This window comes from Tachyglossus aculeatus, chromosome 23, assembly GCF_015852505.1.
Source record: "Tachyglossus aculeatus isolate mTacAcu1 chromosome 23, mTacAcu1.pri, whole genome shotgun sequence".
In the NCBI taxonomy this organism is placed as follows: Eukaryota; Metazoa; Chordata; class Mammalia; order Monotremata; family Tachyglossidae; genus Tachyglossus; species Tachyglossus aculeatus.
Window position 1 is genome coordinate 19,043,801 of NC_052088.1, and position 18,986 is coordinate 19,062,786.

The 18,986-nt window shown below is 43.1% G+C and overlaps 1 protein-coding gene across 2 annotated transcripts in view; it reads left to right on the forward strand.

Annotated features, from left to right (window-relative positions):
* The window catches only part of VCAN (versican), a 115,215-nt gene extending 103,210 nt beyond the window's left edge, over positions 1-12,005 (forward strand). For both annotated transcript variants that reach the window (XM_038765976.1, XM_038765977.1), the window contains 3 exons: positions 9,458-9,602; positions 10,533-10,715; positions 10,861-12,005. In XM_038765976.1, coding sequence (XP_038621904.1) covers positions 9,458-9,602; positions 10,533-10,715; positions 10,861-10,988 — 456 coding nt within the window. In that variant the 3' untranslated portion in view covers positions 10,989-12,005. The remainder of the gene's footprint in view (positions 1-9,457; positions 9,603-10,532; positions 10,716-10,860) is intronic.
* The last annotated feature ends 6,981 nt before the right edge of the window (positions 12,006-18,986 follow it).

Sequence of the window (18,986 nt, forward strand, 5' to 3'; positions counted from 1 at the left end):
ACGGGCTTGGGAGCCAGAGGTCATGGGTTCTGATCCCGGCTGCACCGCTTGTCAGCTGTGTGACTTTGGGCAAGTCACTTAACTTCCCTGGGCCTCAGTTCCCTCATCTGTACAATGGGGATGAAGACTGTGAGCCCCGCGTGGGACACCCTGATCACCTTGTATCCCCCCCAGCACTTAGAACAATGCTTCACACATAGTGAGCACTTAAAAATGCCATTATTATTATTATAAGTGCAGACAGAGCTTTAAAGAAGATTTTTATTCATTCAATCGTATTTATTATTAATAATAATAATGGCATTTATTAAGCACTTACTATGTGTAAAGTACTGTTCTAAGCTCTGGGCACTCTTCTAAGCGCTGGGCACTGTTCTAAGCACTGGGTGTGCAGAGCACTGTACTAAGCGGTTAATGGTGGAGGGCAGATCCCTCATCCAAGAATTACCTGAACTTCCAATTTACGTGATTTGAAAAATCCAGTTTAAAGCTAGCCTAATTAGTCAAACTGGTGCTGTCAGGAAATTGAGTAATTGAGAACTTGAACTCACCACTGTCCCACTAGGGGATCTAGAGCCATTATCTGGGCTTCTGCTACTTAGGTCTCCCCCATCATAAAGTTGGGAATATCACTGGTGGTGGTGGTGATATTTGTTAAGTGCTTACTATGTGCCAGGCACTGTACTAAGCACTGGGGTGGGTAGGAGCAAATCACGTTGAACACAGAGACTGTGTCACATGGGGCTCACAGTCTTAATCCCCATTTTACAGATGAGGGAACGGAGGCCCAGAGAAGTGAAGTGACTTGCACAAGGTCACACAGCAGACAAGTGGTGGAACTGGGATTAGAATCCAGGTCCTTCTGACTTCTAGGCCCATGCTCTATCCACAAGGCCATGCTGCTTTTCTACTTGATAAGCATACATAGGTTGAGCGCAACGACAGATTGGTTGCTAAGAAAAAGACTGTCATTTTTAATAAGTTTGAAGGGCCAGTTCTTATAATAATGATGGTGTTTGTTAAGCGTTTACTATGTGCCGAGCACTGTTTTAAGCGCTGGGGTAGATACAAGGTTATCAGGTTGTCCCACGTGGGGCTCACAGTCTTAATCCTGATTTTACAGATGAGGTAACTGGGGCACAGAGAAGTCAAGTGACTTGCCCAAAGTCACACAGGTGACAAGTGGCGGAGGCGGGATTAGAACCCACGACCTCTGACTCCCAAGCCCGGGCTCTTTCCACTGAGCCACATTGCTTCTCTGCAACTCTAAATGATGATGATAGTATTTATTTGTCAATCAGTGGAATTTAGGGTGCAGAACTCAGTATGACAGAGTTGGTAGGCACATTCCCTGCCCACAAGGAGCTTATGTGGTAAGTATTGGGGTGGTTACAAGATAATCAGATCAGATCCAGCCTTTGTCCCACAAATAACAGGCACTAAGAGGGAGGGTGTTTTATGTCCACTTTACATATATGGAAAATAAGCAAATGACTTGTCCAAGGTCACACAGTAGGCAAGTGTCAGCCCTTGTCGCTAGGCCAGCCCTTGTCGCTAGGCCGTGCTACTAGTAAAATCAATCAATCAATGGTATTTATTGAGCACTTACTGTGTGCAGAGCACTCTACTTTGGAGCATACAGAACAACAGAGTTGGTAGACACATTTCCTGCCCAAACTGATCTTACAGAACCAGTGTGCAAATAATATAGAGGGGAGTTTACCCTTGGATTTGGGATTTTTCCTCGATTTAAACAATATTTTTTCTAGAGCTCCTTCAAAAATCCCAGCTTAAGATGGAGTTAGTTGGGCGCGGGAAAATGGATAAGGGCCAGATCCAATCCTCTCTTGATGTGTGAACTTCAGCCATAATCAGTTGTATTATCCTATTTAAACCACTGGCCTTCCAGATGATATGATCAAGAGGATTACTCTTTGGCTCAGTGGGTAACAAAGTCTTACAAGTAGGTTTTCAGTGAGTCTTGAGATTCACAGTCACCAAACAGGTTTGAAAAGCTGTATGGTCCTGTTCTCCTGGCAGGGAACAGGTCTACCAATTCTGTTGTATTGTACTCTCCCAGGTGCTTAGTACAGTGCTCTGCACACAATAAGCACTCTGTAAATACCATTGATGATGATGACAAGAAGTGCTTATGGTTGGGTCTGTTTTTTCAAGAAAAGAAACCACGAGTTAGTGCTAACTCTTAAACATAGATTCCTAAGGACCCTGTAGAGAAGGGGGAAGTTATTGGCCCTTGCACAATGAAAGGTCAAGCAATCAAGTTACGTTTGCCTCAGTAGTTTATTTTGTTCGGGTTCATTACACAGGGTGCCCCTGGACTGTAATGGAATTTAAAGTTGTAGCCATTGAGCACAGTCAGTGGTGGATGTTTAAGAGAGGAGAGATTGATGGGCATCTCTGCTTGGGATGCTGGGCCATCGTCCTATCAGCTTGACATTGTGCAAAGGCAGCCCGAATTTAGTGGCTTACTTATTAGCTTCCAAAGTACAGGTCATTAAATGAACACGTTGATTGAATTAAGAACTATCCATAGGGCAGGAAAGGGTGAGAATGTTGAAGTCTAAGAGGACACTTGGGTAGTGAGAAAATGTAGCAGGTTTGAGCTCCACTGTTTAATCTTGTTCAGGTACAGAGAGAACAGAACTTGTCAGAACAGTGTGTGTGCAACAGAATTCAGGAAATGTGGGTTTTCTGCAGCAGCTAGAAACCCACAGAGTTCAATGCAACTGACATTTTCATTCATTCATTCAATCATGTTTACTGAGCGTTTACTGTGTGCAGTGTACTCTTCCAAGTGCTTGGGAAAGCACAATATAACAGTAAGCAGACACATTCTAGACTGTGAGCCCACTGTTGGGCAGGGACTGTCTCTATATGTTGTCGACTTGTACTTCCCAAGCGCCTTAGTACAGTGCTCTGCACACAGTAAGAGCTCAATAAATACGATTGATGAATGAATGAATGAATTCCCCGCCCACTACAGGCTTACAGTCTAGAGGGAATAATTATGGTGTTTTAGCGCTACCTGCCAGGCACTGTTCTAAATGCTGGGGTAGATACAAAATAATCTTGTTGGAAACAGTCCCTGTCTCACATAGAGCTCACAGTTTTAATCCCCATTTCACAAATGAAGGAACTGAGGCACAGAGAAGTCAAGTGACTTGACCAAGGTCACATAGCAGACAAGTGGCAAAGCCGGAATTAGAACCCATGACCACCCGATTCCCAGGCCCATGCTCTATCCACTAGATTTTCTCCCTCTAGACTATAAGCTTGTTCTGGGCAGGGAACATGTCTATCAACTACAGTACTTTCCCAAGTGCTTAGTACAGTGCTCTGCACACAGTAAGTGCTCAATAAATATGATTGACTGATTTAGTGTAAAAAGTTAGTAAAGTCTTTTTTTGAGGCCTGGGTAAACATTTGCCAGTGGTCAGATTGACCAAGATAGATGACAGGCAGCTTGAAATGTTTTGGAATATGCATGAGTCAATTAACATGACACATCTGATTTATTTATTTTATTAGTGGTATTTGTTAAGCACATACTATGTAACAGGCACTGCACTACATGCTGGGATAGATACAAGGTAAGACATTTGGACACAGTCTATGTCCCTGTGGGGCTCACAGTCTTAATCCCCATTTTGCAGATGAGGTAATGGAGGCACAGAGAAGTGAAGTGACTTGTCTAAGGTCACACAGCAGGCAAGTGGCAGAGCTGAGATCAGAACCCAGGTCCTTCTAACTCCCAGACCCTAGCTCTTTCCACTAGGTCACACTGCTTCTGGAGAAGTTTCTCCCGAAGAGTCTTTCGGCTTCAACCTTCCAGAAAGTCCAGGAGTTTTCATATGGTTTTTATTTTTGAAGATGCAAATTAATCAGGTTGCACACAGTCCCTGCCCCGATTAGGGCTCACATTCAAAGTAGGAGGGAGATCAGGCATTAAATCCCTATTTCGCAGATGAGGAAACTCAGGAACAGAGGAGTTACATGACTTAACTCCTCCTCAGAGAAGCAGCGCGGCTTTGTGGAGAGAGCACGGGCTTGGGAGTCAGAGGTTGTGGGTTCTAATTCTGGCTCTGCCACTTGTCAGCTGTGTGACTTTTGGCAGGTCACTTAGCTTCTCTGTGCCTCAGTTACCTCATCTGTAAAATAGGGATTAAGACTGGGAGCCCCATGTGGGACAACCTAATTACCTTGTCTAATCTACCCCAGCGCTTAAAACAGTGCTTGGTACATAGTAAGTGCTTTAACAAATACCAGTATTATTGTTATTATTATTGTCCAAGATCACACAGCAGGCATTTGGCAGAGCCTCTGACACGCAGGCCCAGGCTCTTTTCATTAGGACATGCCAATCTTTGTAGCTATGCGCTCCCTGGCTCTACCCCATGTTCCAACTAGGTGTCATGGTGTACCCAAGATACTCAAGGGAGGGGAGAGATTGACTGACTGATTCTCTTTCTAACTCAAATGTGACTCCCAAAATGGTACTCTTATTTTAGTGTGGTGATCAAACAGAATATGGAGCCCCAAATTCAAAGATGTGTGTTTTTCCTCTTTCTCTGTCAGGCACATGGAGTGTGGCCATTTGTCCAGTTTTAGACTAGACAGTCTTGTTTTCAGGCGATCTGTCGCCTGCCTGGTCCTGATACAGCATCGATTCTTGTACGCATGCTGATTTCAAGAGCCCAGCCTCCCTCTGTCTCAGCTTCTACTTCCAAATCCATGGCTCAAAAATGGTGCCCAGATTCACGGGGCCTAAGGAGGAAATCCTTATGGCTCTAGAGATTAGAGTTATCCTCAGTGAAACATTCTAAGTTCTGTAGGCTTCCTAGGTTCTCTAGGTTCCAAACAATTGATCGGTAGCATTAACTGACCTGCCTACTGTAAGTAAAGTACTATTTTAAGCACTTGGGAGTATTTGCGAGTTCCAAGTCATTATCCTATGATCCATACCCTCAAGGAGTTGGCAGTCATCATTATCCTATGATCCATACCCTCAAGGAGTTGGCAGTCTAGCAGGGAAGACAAACACTTAAATATATTATGGATAGGAAGGGATCATAGCGTATATGAAATGTATCCACAAGTGCTTGTGGAAATTTAAGGGCTTAGGTGGTTAGCCATTAAGGAGATATAAAGTAGGCAGATTAGAGATTAATTGGGGAAGACTTCCTGGAGGAGATGTGATCTCACAAGGGCTCTGAATACATTCCGTGTGAGACATCGTGTTATGCTGGGTAACCTGCATCACACGTGGAATGAAACAGTTGGCCGTTACTGTCAATTGGTAGAGGGGTGCCTGGGTAGAATCAGTGGTCTCCCTAGACATACAACAAAATAGATTCCTCAAAGCCCACAGGTGATCTGGGCGAACACCAACAAGACTAGGCAAAAGGCTTTCTCTACTAAATGAATTGGCCAATAATGCAGCCCATGCAAAGCAATCTGCCCAAGATACACCTATACAGTGCAGTTCTCTACAACATAAAAGCTGTCTCTTCACCAGGAGCAACACAAGGCACCAATTTAAAAATCATTATGGGAGGCCAAGGACCATTGGCAAAATGTTATTATAGCTTCAACCAGAGAGCTGAGCCTCTCTAGAGTAACCTCCTCGAATGACGACTGTAAAAGCAGCCGGAGTAGCAAATAGTATTACTGATCACTTAACAATTTCAGTGCACTGTACTGAGCCCTCTGGAAAGTGCAGCAGAAGTGTGTTTGTGGCCCCAAAGGAATATGCAGTTTCATGTAAAGGAGAGACATGAACTATTGACTAGTGGTGCAATCAGAATGAACTGTTCAAATTGGATGTACAAATACACAAATTCTGACGATTGACATAAAAAACCCATCACATTAGTGTTAGACTCATGTCAGCATGAAATGAAGTTGTTTTTGTTAGGATCAATAGAAGATTTATGCAGTCAAAAAATGCCTGGTAAATTAGTTTGGTAGCGTAAGGGTCTGGGACCACATTATAGGAATAAGTTATTAAGAGAAATGCTGGCTATCTTTCAATGGCTTCATTAGGCTTTAAAATGCTTTAATGGTTCATTCCGTTCACAACGTATCAATGAAAGCAGTGGGACAGAGCTTTTAGAAAGATGCATATCTACTTTTTAGCTGGAGTTGTTCAGAAAGATATAAACAGAAAAATCAAATATAAGCTCGTGGGGAACTATGGCTGGTTGACAAGGAGGGACTGGATAACAAAGTATCAAGCAAATCAAGCAAATTTGGAAACGGCAGAAATGTCAGATGTTGGCTCTTTTCCTCATGGACTGCTCAGCTCAGTTAGGCACCCGGGAGGTGAGGCAGTTCCAGCACAGCTGCTGCTGCAACAAGGAATGGGGGCGGTGGAGGGGACAATAGGGTCTGTCAGGAGAGGAAGTCTGTGTTTCTTGCTGCTGTGTGGTGCTGAACTGAAATCAGCCCAGCCCAGCCCAACCCGGAGCCTCTGAGGGCCAAACACTAACAAAACACCCCTCCTTCCTGTGTGATTTTTTTCCAGGGCTATGCTTTGAAGGGTTTCCTTCCCATCTCTGGAGATTTATGCCCCCTTTGAAAACCCTCTTCACAAAGGCAGGAATTACTCATCTCCTAGTTAAGTGTTCTGAATGAATGAGCCATTCCATGAAAATAGGACTGAGAGCAAAATCCCCCCAGGACAAGGGGATTGGGAGGGGGCTTTGTTGGGGGAAGACTTGTACATTAGTCCTTCCTGGCTACTCTCTCTGAAGTCCTGGGGATTCTCTGGAGGCACTGGCAATTTTCAATTGCAAACTGGATTTTGTGATGCAAAGGAATGACCTCTGGCACTCAGAACAAGGGAATAGAAGCCAGCTCCCTCAATGAATTTGAACCGCCCTTTCCAAATGCTTTAACAAGTCAATTAGCCCCAGGGCAGTCTTTTCTGTGCTAGGAGGGCTAAAGGTCATCTCATCTGCTCATCTTGGTTGATCAATCTGTGGTGACTATTAGTTAGACAGAAATAACAACTAGGCTTTAATTGAATGGATTCAGTTAAATATTTTTACTGACCTTCACATCCAGCATCATTTTTTTTTGTTAGAAGGGTGAACTAGAAGCTCATTTTTTCATATGAAAATTTAAAGCTCTGAACAAAACAAAATGTGAAAAATCACTTTGTATTCGGTTTGTTTTGTTAGGCCTTAATTGTTAGCAGAGCTCTAGTTAAAAGAGAGACAGTAAGAGCTAGTAGACAGACAAAAACATTAAGTGGTTTGGGGAACACAAGAGGGAAAGGATCAAATTTTCAGATTGCATAAAGAAATTAAGCTTTCAGATTAGTTGATATGGGTTTACTCCAATTTTCATGTCGGTTTGTCCCTTTCTCACTTTTCTCTTCGGAGCTCATAATTACTGCACATTAATATTGACATTAATGTTGTCCGGGATTCAGGAGACTTGAGTTCTAGTCCTAGCTCCACCACTTGCCTGCAGTGTGACCTTGGGCAAGTCAATTAATCTCCCTGCACTTATTTTCTCATCTGCAAATTGAGATAAAATATCTGTTCCACCTCTTTCTTAGACTGGGAACCCCTGGTGGGACTGGGATCCCAGCTGATCTGATTATCCCATATGTACCCAAGTGCCAGCACAGTGCTTGGTGCTTAGTTCCTGCTTATCAAATATGGTGATTATGTTATTTCCCAAAAAGTAGTCATGGTGTCATATGTTTTTAGAGTACTTAGCTCAGCGTGCATGAAGACAATCATTTGGTGATGAAAGGTTGTGAAAATTAGCTTCTGTGAAATGCTTCCTTTATAAAGTCACCTTAAAGCAATTTATCCAATATTACTAAAGACTGTCTTAGATGTAAAATGGGTGGCATCCATCTTGAATGCTGAATTAGATAAAATACATAACATGCAGTATCCTTTCATCTTTGTAACCATTCATTTGTCTAATGAGGGAAACAAGTTCAGCCACTTTTTCTGTAGGACCACAGAAAGAACAAACCAATTTTCTTTATTGGAGCATATGTAACCTGGGGTGATAACCTGTCATTTGAGATCTATTCATGTGAAGACTTCAACCTGGATAACTGATTTTTTTGGGAAAGTCATATGCATATTAAGTATGTCACCATGTGGAGAAATTAAAATCCTTTTACCTGGTGTTTCCCCATACTCAGTGGGCTAGATTCTTGATCTGTCTTGTCCTTGGGTGGTATCTAGGTGTCAAATGATGAATGACTATGTCCCAGCAGCTTTCTGCTTGCCTCCGTTATCCCTGCCCAGGGCTGAGTTGACATATCCCACTCTCGAGCAAATATACGCTTACCTTCATTTTTGGGCCCCAGCTTCCTCATCTGAAAAATGGAATTGATGATTTTGTTTGACTGTCAGACAAAGACACTAAGGCCTAGAATCAAAGTTGACAGCCCGAAAGTCACCTAATCCACGAATAGAGTCAGGATTAGAATTCTTGAACTGATTTCCTGTTCTCTGACCTCCTACCCCATTCTTGCCTACCCTTTAATTACACCGAGTTCGTAGTGCTCAAAAGTCACCCCAAAAGACACTTTTAACCTAAGTATGCCTATCCCCTCCGGCACTTCTTATGGAAAACGGTGTGTTTCATTATTTGCATTAGTTACCCGCTAGTTAGACAAGTCTTTTAAATCATGATTTTAGCCCCAGAGTTTCAGAACGCAGATTATCAGCATAGATCAAGGTACACTTTCCATTTGGATTAAAAGCACTTAGACCCAAAATGATCATTATGGTCTTCAAAAGTGCTTACTATGTGGCAAGCACTGTGCTAATTGCTGGGAATAGATGGAAGATAATCAAATCAAACACAGTCCCTGTCCCATCTGGGATTTATAATCCTGGAAGAACAGTTTTCTTATTCCCAATTTACAAATGAGAAAATTGAAACCCAGAGTGGTTAATTGATTTATGCCAGGCCACACAGCCGGCCAAGTGGTAAAGCCTGGACTAGGTAACCCAGGTTGCCTGATTTCCAGACCTAGTCTTTTTTCCCCAGGCCATGCTGCCTAGTCTTTTAAAAGACAACAAATCAAGCAGTGTTAAACCTGAATTAAGAAGAAACTTAAGGGATGATGAGGCATAGGGTATTAAAATATCTGGGTATTTAAATAGCTTTAGTATTGCTCGCAAGAAATAAGAACCACCATTTCTATGAGCCACTGGAATAATGATCTGTAAGGAATTTCCTGGGCAATGGAACTAATGCAGAACCGTTGGGAAACTTGGTGACCAGGCAGTTGCTGGAACACAATATTTTTGACACAATTGGAGCTCTCTTTTGTTACCAATCTCCATCAGTATCTACCCTTTAACACTTAGAGTGGAAATCTTGGATTATACCGCAACCGTTTTGTTTAGGCTAATCTCTGTGGATCCATGGAAGTGACTATTCTCCCCTCTTCCAGCAATATGAAAACTGGAGGCCAAACCAACCAGACAGTTTCTTTTCTGCTGGAGAAGATTGCGTGGTCATAATTTGGCATGAAAATGGTCAGTGGAATGATGTGCCTTGCAACTATCACCTCACGTATACCTGCAAGAAAGGAACAGGTAAGGACAAGCATTGTTATGTGGGTTTTAAATTACATATGAGTGGATTATCACTATTATATATTAGTGTTGATAAATGCAGTGGCAATAAACCACTTCTTGGTATTAAGCTGTTCAGGTTGTCTGCCCTTCAGATATGAGTCCTGGAATAGTAGCAGTAAGAGTAGCAGTAGCAGCAGCAGCAGTGGCATTTGTTGAGTTTCTGCAGTGTGCAAAGCACTGTACCAAGCACTGGGAGTGAGTACAAAATAATTGAGTACAAAATAACTGATTTCAAATGCAACTCCTGTCTTACAAACAACTCCCAATCTTGGTTAAAGGTGTCAGACATTTAGAAAAGAGAAATGTATTACAGAAAGGTTGTAGACAAAAGGAGAATTTAGAAAGGAAGAATCAAAAGCAAGAGGAATAAGAAGCTATGTAAACCACTGTGCAATAATTGGAGGGGCCAGTCCTGATGACCTTCCCGGCTGCGGACACAGTCGTTAGAGTGAGTTTATTTCTCTTATAGAAGTGGATATTTTACTCTGTGACTCAATCAATCAATCAATCAGTCGTATTTATTGAGCACTTACTGTGTGCAGAGCACTGTACTAAGCGCTTGGGAAGTACAAGTTGGCAACATATAGAGACAGTCCCTACCCAACAGTGGGCTCACAGTCTAGAAGGGGGAGACAGAGAACAAAACCAAACATATTCACAAAATAAAATAAATAGAATAGATATGTACAAGTAAAATACATAAACAAATAAATAGAGTAATAAATATGTACAAACATATATACATATATACAGGTTCTGTGGGGAAGGGAAGTTCCAAGAACTACGTTTGCTATCGATGCACTGTGTATCTTAAGAACAGTGGAATCCCCTGACGGTAAAGGGTTTGTTGGGAAATGACCCCTTTGTGTCTTTGTTTTTGTTGTATAGTTGCCTGTGGCCAGCCCCCTGTTGTAGAAAACGCCAAGACCTTTGGAAAGATGAAACCCCGCTATGAAATCAACTCTCTCATTAGATACCACTGCAAAGACGGTTTCATTCAGCGCCACCTTCCAACTATCCGGTGCCTAGGAAATGGAAGATGGGCTCTTCCCAAAATTACCTGCCTGAACCGTAAGTGGTCATTTAGAAAGAATGGACAACCATGCTCTAACAACCATTAGACACCCACGATATTACAGCTACAGTATCAGAAGTGTAAGGTACGGAGCAAGTAATATTGTTGTGTTTTCTTTCTTTTTTTCTCCCTCCCATCTAGCATCGGCAAACCAAAGGACTTATTCTAAGAAACACTTTAAAAATTCCTCATCAGCCAAGGATAATTCAATAAATTCACCGAAACACTATCATCCCTGGATCAGCAGGTGGCAGGACACAAGGCGCTGATTGACCCTAAAATGGCGATCGTGGGTTTGCAAAATTTCAGCCAAAGTCCTAACTTACTGTGCCTTTCCTAACACTTCTAGAAGTATTATCGGATTTTTTTGAAACTTGGGACTGCCATCCGGTAACTTTGGACTACAGCGCTCACAACACATTTCAAATAAGGATATGGGCGTTCAACAGGAAAGATTAAAACAGAAAAACACAAAGGGCAGAAAAGCATGAGAACCATTTCCAGCCTATGCAATTTTTTCATTTCCTATATGCCGCCAGTGGGAACCATTTTGTAATTTTCACCAGCCTACTGTACTATTTAAACAGTTCAATTATAGCACCAATGAAAATGTAAATAAGATGATTTAATGTTGTTTTAAATCCTGTATATAAAATGAAGTCACAAGAAGTTCAGTCATATTTAATGATGATTATATGGCTTCAAACGTCTTTAATCATTGATCCAGCTGCTTTTATGTAGTTTGTTTAGACTGGAAATGGTTTCAATTACTTTGTAAATGGCAACAGAACAGGAAATGGTTCTTACCGGACAACAGCTAAACCCGCAATCTTTTAGGACTTTGTTTCAATTTCTGCCTTGGGTACAGTTTTCTTCCATGGGAAGCTTAAACTACCATAGCCCGTGAAGTGGGATCATGACTGAGCTAAGGCTGCAATGTGGGAATTTTCTTCTCTTCATTGCAACTTCATCACACACCAGAAAGGACCATGCGGAGGACTTGTGGATGACTAAGGGGTCTTTAGGGGTGAAAGTGTTACTACGTTAATGCGCTCAACCAGGTCTGCTTTCTAATGGCTTTCACACTAACAAGTGTATGCTAGAGGTCTCTGCATTTTCAAATGAAACCTAGAGGTTTCTTTGGTAAACACACACACTCACATACAGAAAACAATTTTGTATATATACTCATTTTTTAATCCTTTTATAAAGTTATGAATGTTTATGTATGAATGCTACAGCGGTGAAGCATACATAAATAAATGAAGTAAGCCATACCGATTTAATTTATTGGATGTTATTTTACCCATGACCAGAAAATTGACATAATAACGTGATAGTTACTTTTCAGTGTTAGCCCTAGCGGTTGGCTCGTCCATTTTGGGACAGTGTAATGTAGGTGCTTTGTCCTTGATGAATTGATGTGGTGATTAGAGTTGCATTATGGGTTTCCCGGAGATGTGTGGAACATTGTTTAGCTTACAGAAGACAGCATCCTCACAGTCCAAGCAAGAAGAGGGTACTCAGTAATAGAATAGGCATTTTTTCATGTTAGGTGGGGTGTGTGTAAGATTTTCTCTCCTTCCCTTCCTGTTCAGTTCTTCTCCTTTTATGGGACTGGGTACGGTAAACTGCTGAAGAAGATTTAGAAACAACACCTGCTGAATTTAAAGTGAAAAAAGAGAACCTTACTGTAATGGAATTAGGGCCTGCCTTGAGTCAAAACAAGACCAAGACTGTAAGGGAACCAAAGTAAGAAATGAAATCCTCCCCCCCCCACCCCCCCCCCCCCCCCAGCGGGTGATACAGAATTGGTCTCTCCATAAAGTAAACCTGCTATGGCTTATCAATAAGTATATCACTACAACAGCAAACATTGCCTTTGAGAAAATTCCGCCCACTGCCACACTAAGGCCGTGTCTTCACAAAGTGTGGGGTTTTTTTTACCAAGTAAAATCCTTTTGGGGTTCAGAGCAGCATGGGGTAACCCTAACACCAGGAGCCAACCCAGTTCCGGCAAGGACCACGCCGTATAGGTTAGATCGAAGTTCGTAGACTCACAGAATGTGGCCCCTGCTGTATCCTGGCACCTCTGACCCCAGCATCTCCGTCCGTTTGACCGACCTCATGGCCGGTATTTCCATTCCGTCTCCTTCCCCAGGGCCGGTCCCCACAACCTCATCTGGGCAGGCTAGTGGCAGAGTGAGAGAGAAGTGCTGAGTAGAGTTAGCTAGCCCCGAACAAGAGCGACTTCCAGTCAGATAGACTCCGGGAATAACCAGGAGGAAAACACAGGGCTGGGATTCCCACTAAGTTGCCCTGTCTGCCTGACCTTGCAGTCCAGATGTGTTAAGTTACGGAAAAACGTACTAATAGCAAATCCCCCTATCGTTAGCTGGCTAACGAGTCAGGAACTATTAGCATCGTGAAGCAGGTGGTTGGTTCCTAGAACTCCTCCCTGCTTTTGGGTTTCCCCCTTGTAAGTTGCCCAGTTTGGTGTGGAGATCAATACAACACTGTGTTGACCAGACTAGCATGTTTTTTTTTTTCTCTTCCATTACAATGCACATAATACTTTCCTGTATTTATATTATAACTTGTATAGTGTATAATGTGAATGTGTTTTTTTTGTGAATGAAAATCTAAAAACTTTGTAACTTTTATATCTGCTTTTGTTTCACCAAAGAAACCTAAGAATCTTGTTTTGCTACACTGTGACTTGTCTTGTTATTTCGTGGCTTCAAACCCACACCCGCTCGCCACATCCCTTCATCCAGTGGCAATAGAATCATTCTGGGCATGCAGCTTCTGAGAAACGAGACCCATGATAAAGCTATTCAGCAGGTGGTAGAGGATTTGGGTTTTTTGATTTGGGTTGTGAAGGACATTCATTCAAGATGTCTGGCTTAAAAATAGCATGGCTCTAATTCACTATGCACTGTGCACCTGAGAGTCTCTTCTAAAAACGAATCCTAAACTGACTTCCATATTTGTTGATCAGTCATATTGATTGGGCTTCCACTATGTGCAGAGCACTGTATTAAGCACTTGGGAAAGGGCAATAGTTATAAGACACAATCCCTTCCCTCAAGGACTTTATGGTCTAGTGAGAGAGACACACAGAAAATGATTGCAGATAGGATGAAGGGAATGGAATTTTTTATGGTATTTGTTAAACATTTTCTGTGTGTCAAAGCACTGGTCTAAACACTGAATCCCTACCCTCAAGGACTTTATGGTCTAGTGAGAGAGACACACAGAAAATGATTGCAGATAGGATGAAGGGAATGGAATTTTTTATGGTATTTGTTAAACATTTACTATTCATTCATTCATTCATTCAATCGTATTTATTGAGTGCTTACTGTGTGCAGAGCACTGTACTAAGCGCTTGGGAAGTCCAAGTTGTGTCAAAGCACTGGTCTAAACACTGGGGTAGATACAAGTTTATCAGGTGGACACAGTTCCTGTCCCACATGGGGCTCATAATCTTAATCCCCACTGTACAGTTGAGGTAAGTGAGGCCCAGAGATGTTAAGTGACTTGCCCAAAATCATACAGCAGACAAGTGGCAGAGCCAGAATTAGAACCCAAGTCCTTCTGACTCCTAGGCCTGTCCTCTATCCACTAGGTCATGCTGATCTTAAAATTCGGATATATAAATAAATAAGAGAATAAATAGTAAAAAATGAAGGTCAAAATATTTAGACATGTTATAGCGGTTGGGAGTGCAAAACTGCTGAGGTGAAAGCTAGGAGAATGTGACCTGGGAGAAGAAAAATGAATGTAGGAAGGCCTCCTGGAGGAGGTGGGGTTGCAGAATAATAATGACGGCATTTGTTAAGCGCTTCCTATGTGCAAAACACTGTTCTAAGTGCTGGGAAGAGCTTAGAAGATGGGGAGAACTGTGGTCTGAATGTAAAAAGAGAGGGAACTCCAGGCAAGAGGAGAGGTGTGAGCAAGCGCATAAAGATGGGAGAGTCTTGAAAGAGGCACAGTGAGAGCCTATAGTTGTGGTGCTGGTAGTAGCAGTGGAAATCTCCAGCCACAAAAAGCAGCAGAGGTAGATAATAGTAAACTCTCTGTGGGCAGGGATTATGCCTAAGCAACTCACCATGCTGTACTTTCCCAGTGCTCAGTACACTGCCCTGCCTACAGTAAGCATTCAATAAACGCCATTGGTTGAGTGGATCTTTTCTAGTCATGTTCATTTCTTTGCCTCCAAAGTCTCCAAAAGATGCTTTTGTCCTGTTTACAGTGGTTAGAGCGCAGGCCTGGGGGTCAGAAGGCAATGGGTTCTAATCTTGGATCTGCCTCTTGGCTGCTGTGTGACCTCGGGCAAGTCACTTCACTTCTCTAGATCTCAGATACCTCATCTGTAAAATGGGGATTGAGACTGTAAGCCACATGTGGGACAGGAACTGTGTCCAACCTGATTTGCTTGTTTCCACTCCAGCACTTACTAAAGTGCCTGGCACATGAGAGATTAACAAATGCCTCAATTATTATTATTATTATTGTAAGGATATGATATAATTCCCAACTACAGTTTCTGTTTTAGTTTTGAGTAGATGTGATGTCAGGCCTGTCTGCCCCCGGCTATTTGTGATGGAAGCTTGGGGCTGATTCAGCCAGCCTCCAGCCTGGGACCAAAGATGTGAGCATATATGTTGCCAATTTGTACTTCCCAAGCGCTTAGTACAGTGCTCTGCACACAGTAATCGCTCAATAAATACGATTGATGATTGCCGGACTGGACAGGATTCAGCTGCTATAGTGAGTGACCTCAAAGCAGCCAAGTCCCCTTAAATAAGCTACACTGGTCCCAAGCAGAATTGACCGCTGGACTTGGAGAATCACAGCCTTGAGAAGGATGTGTTGGGCCATGCCCCTTCATCAATCAATGGTACTGAGCTCTTACTCTGAGTAGAGCACTGTATTAAGCACTTGAGAGAGTACGGTATAACAGAATTGGTAGACCTGTCCTTTCCTCATTTTTTTATCAATTGTATTTATTGAGTGCTTACTATGTGCAGAGCATCGGTTTTAAGCACTTGGGAGAGTACAACACAACAGAATTAGCAGAAATGTTCCCTGCCCATAACAAACGCCCTGTCCCCAGGGGATGGTGACCCATTACACAAGCTCGGTATCCCCAGCAGCTTGGCTCAATGGAAAGAGCACGGGCTTGGGAGTCAGAGGTCATGGGTTCAAACCCCGGCTCCACCAGTTGTCAGCTGTGTGACCTTGGGCAAGTCACTTAACTTCTCTGTGCCTCAGGTACCTCATCTGTAAAATGGGGATTAAGACTGTGAGCCCCATGTGGGACAACGTGATCACCTTGTATCCCCCTCCAGCACTTAGAACAGTGCTTTGCACATAGTAAACGCTTAACAAATGCCATCATTATTATCCAGTTCATTCATTCACTCATTCAATCGTATTAATTGAGCACTTACTGTGTGCAGAGCACTGTACTAAGCGCTAGGCAAGTACAAGTTGGCAACATATAGAGACGGTCCCTACCCAACAGTGGGCTCACAGTCTAGAAGGGGGAGACAGAGAACAAAACACAACATATTAAAAAAATAAAATAAATAGAATAAATATGTACAAATAAAATAGAGTAATAAATACGTACAAACATATATACAGGTGCTGTGGGGAGGGGAAGGAGGTAAGGCGGGGGGGATGGGGAGGGGGAGGAGGGGGAGAGGAAGGAGGGGGCTCAGTCTGGGAAGGCCTCCTGGAGGACTTGAGCTCTCAGTAGGGCTTTGAAGGGAGGAAGAGAGCTAGCTTGGCATCAGATGTGCGGAGGGAGGGCATTCCAGGCCAGGGGGATGACGTGGGCCGGGGGTCACCGGCGGGACAGGCGAGATCGAGGCCCAGTGAGGAGATTAGCGGCAGAGGAGCGGAAGGTGCAGGCTGGGCTGGAGAAGGAGAGAAGGGAGGTGAGGTAGGAGGGGGCAAGGTGATGGACAGCCTTGAAGCCGAGGGTGAGGAGTTTTTGCCTGATGCATAGGTTGATTGGTAGCCACTGGAGATTTTTGAGGAAGGGAGTAACTTGCCCAGAGTGTTTCTGGACAAAGACAATCCGGGCAGCAGCGTGAAGTATGGATTGAAGTGGGGAGAGACACGAGGATGGGAGATCAGAGAGGAGGCTGATACGATAATCCAGACGGGATAGGATGAGAGCTTGAACGAGCAGGGAAGTGGTTTGGATGGAGAGGAAAGGGCAGATCTTGGCAATGTTGCAGGTGAGACCAGAACAGTGCTTTGCACATAGTAAGCACTTAACAAATACCATCATTATTACTATTATTATTATTACATCAATTGGCTTTGCTAATTGATGGCTGAGCAACTCTGAATTTAGTCTTGACAGTCAATCTCAGCTTTTATTGTGGTTCGGCAGCGGGAAATGTAACTGATCTCCCGAGAGTGACTGTTCTCAGAGGAAGAACCAGGCAGATCCAGGGAACAAGGGTGTTAACATAGGGAACCATCAAACTGCCTTTCTGCCGAGTAATTTTTGCATTAGTTTGCTGCATTCAAAGTTAGTTTCAAAGTTAGTTCTCCTGTTTCTCTTGCTGGGATTGCCTTGGGATCTGGGAGTTGAGGAATTAAGATAGCAGAAGGGGAAATGAGCTTTACCTGCATTGAAAATGGTATCTCCAAGAGTCATAAGGTACATCATGAGTTGCCTGACCTTTGGCTTTTAATTGGCCCTCCTAGTTGAGAACACAGCCATTTTCATCTTTAAGAAGAAAAACTCATCTAAGGATCATCTCTGCTTAGGTACTATCTAGTTTGCAGGGTGGAGGGAAGAGAATCAAAATTCACTGAAAAGAAGCCCATTTTTCTTTAATAAACAAACAAAACCAAACTGAATCTTTTTTAAGGACCTTAAACGAGTCATTTGGATAATCATCCCATGATTACTCATCTTTGTGTATCTTGGGATGCCGCCGGACTGAGAAGACTAAGCACCTTATAATAGCATAAGACTGGTTGTTGTTGAGGTGTTTCCAGTATAAGCAGAGCCAAAAAACATGACCAAACTCTCAGGGGAGCCCTTTATTCCCAGGAGAATCCAAATGTGAGAACCTTATGGCCTGGCTCACCATCCATTTGTGATTCAAAAATTCCAAGTTCATTCACGGTCCTCCTACATTACTGGGAAACAAGCTGAAACTGTTTACACTGAGCCAGAAGACCAAATTGTCATCCTAAGTTTTTGCCAAGGCCTCAGCCAGGTATCCTACTGGAGAGATATATTGGCAGATATTTTCTATTCCCACTCAAGGATTTGGCTGCTCTGTCTCAGGCACTGACCTCTAGTTCAGCAAGTAGCTGAACCAGTTCTAGTTCAGCAGAAGCAGCGTGGCTCAGTGGAAAGAGCACGGGCTTTGGAGTCAGAGGTCATGGGTTCAAACCCCGGCTCCGCCAATTGTCAGCTGTGTGACTTTGGGCAAGTCACTTCACTTCTTTGTGCCTCAGTTACCTCATCTGTAAAATGGGGATTAAGACTGTGAGCCCCCTGTGGGACAACCTGATCACCTTGTATTCTCCCCAGTGCTTAGAACAGTGCACTGCACATAGTAAGCGCTTAATAAATGCCATTATTATTATTATTATTAGTATAAGTTTGAGTCACTTGGAAAAGATACCATACCTTGAGCTGCAAACAGCAGTTTCAGGAACTATGTTACCCGCAGTCCAAATTGGAAGCTGTGTCAGGTTGGTGCCAACAGCCCTTGAAAAGTCCAACTGAAGAAAGATGTTTTGGAGTGGTCTTCCCATTAACAATGGACTCTGCTAACCCTCCTTTCTTTAAAATAGTATTTTTTCAGCACTTACTAAGTGCCAGGCACTGTCTATAAGTGCTGGGGTAGATATGAGTTAATCAGGTTGGACACAGTCCCTGTCCCACATGGGGATCACAGCCCTAATTCCCATTTTACAGATTAGGGAACTGAGGGAACTGAGGCACAGAGAACTTAAGTAACTTGCCCAAGGTCACTCAGCAGCCAAGTGGTGGAGCCAGAATTAGAACCCAGGTCCTTCTGATTCCCAGGCCTGCTTTCTAGCCACTTGGCTATGCTGCTTCCTCTCCTGTAGAATTATTCCTTCTAGAATTGTGTGGACCAATCCCTTTAACTGGTTTTCTCCCCCAGATGGTTAGCAGGCTTAGTGGAAGGAGGAGGGGATTGGAGCTCCCTGCTTAGGCACTCCATTCATTCATTCATATTTATTGAGCGCTTACT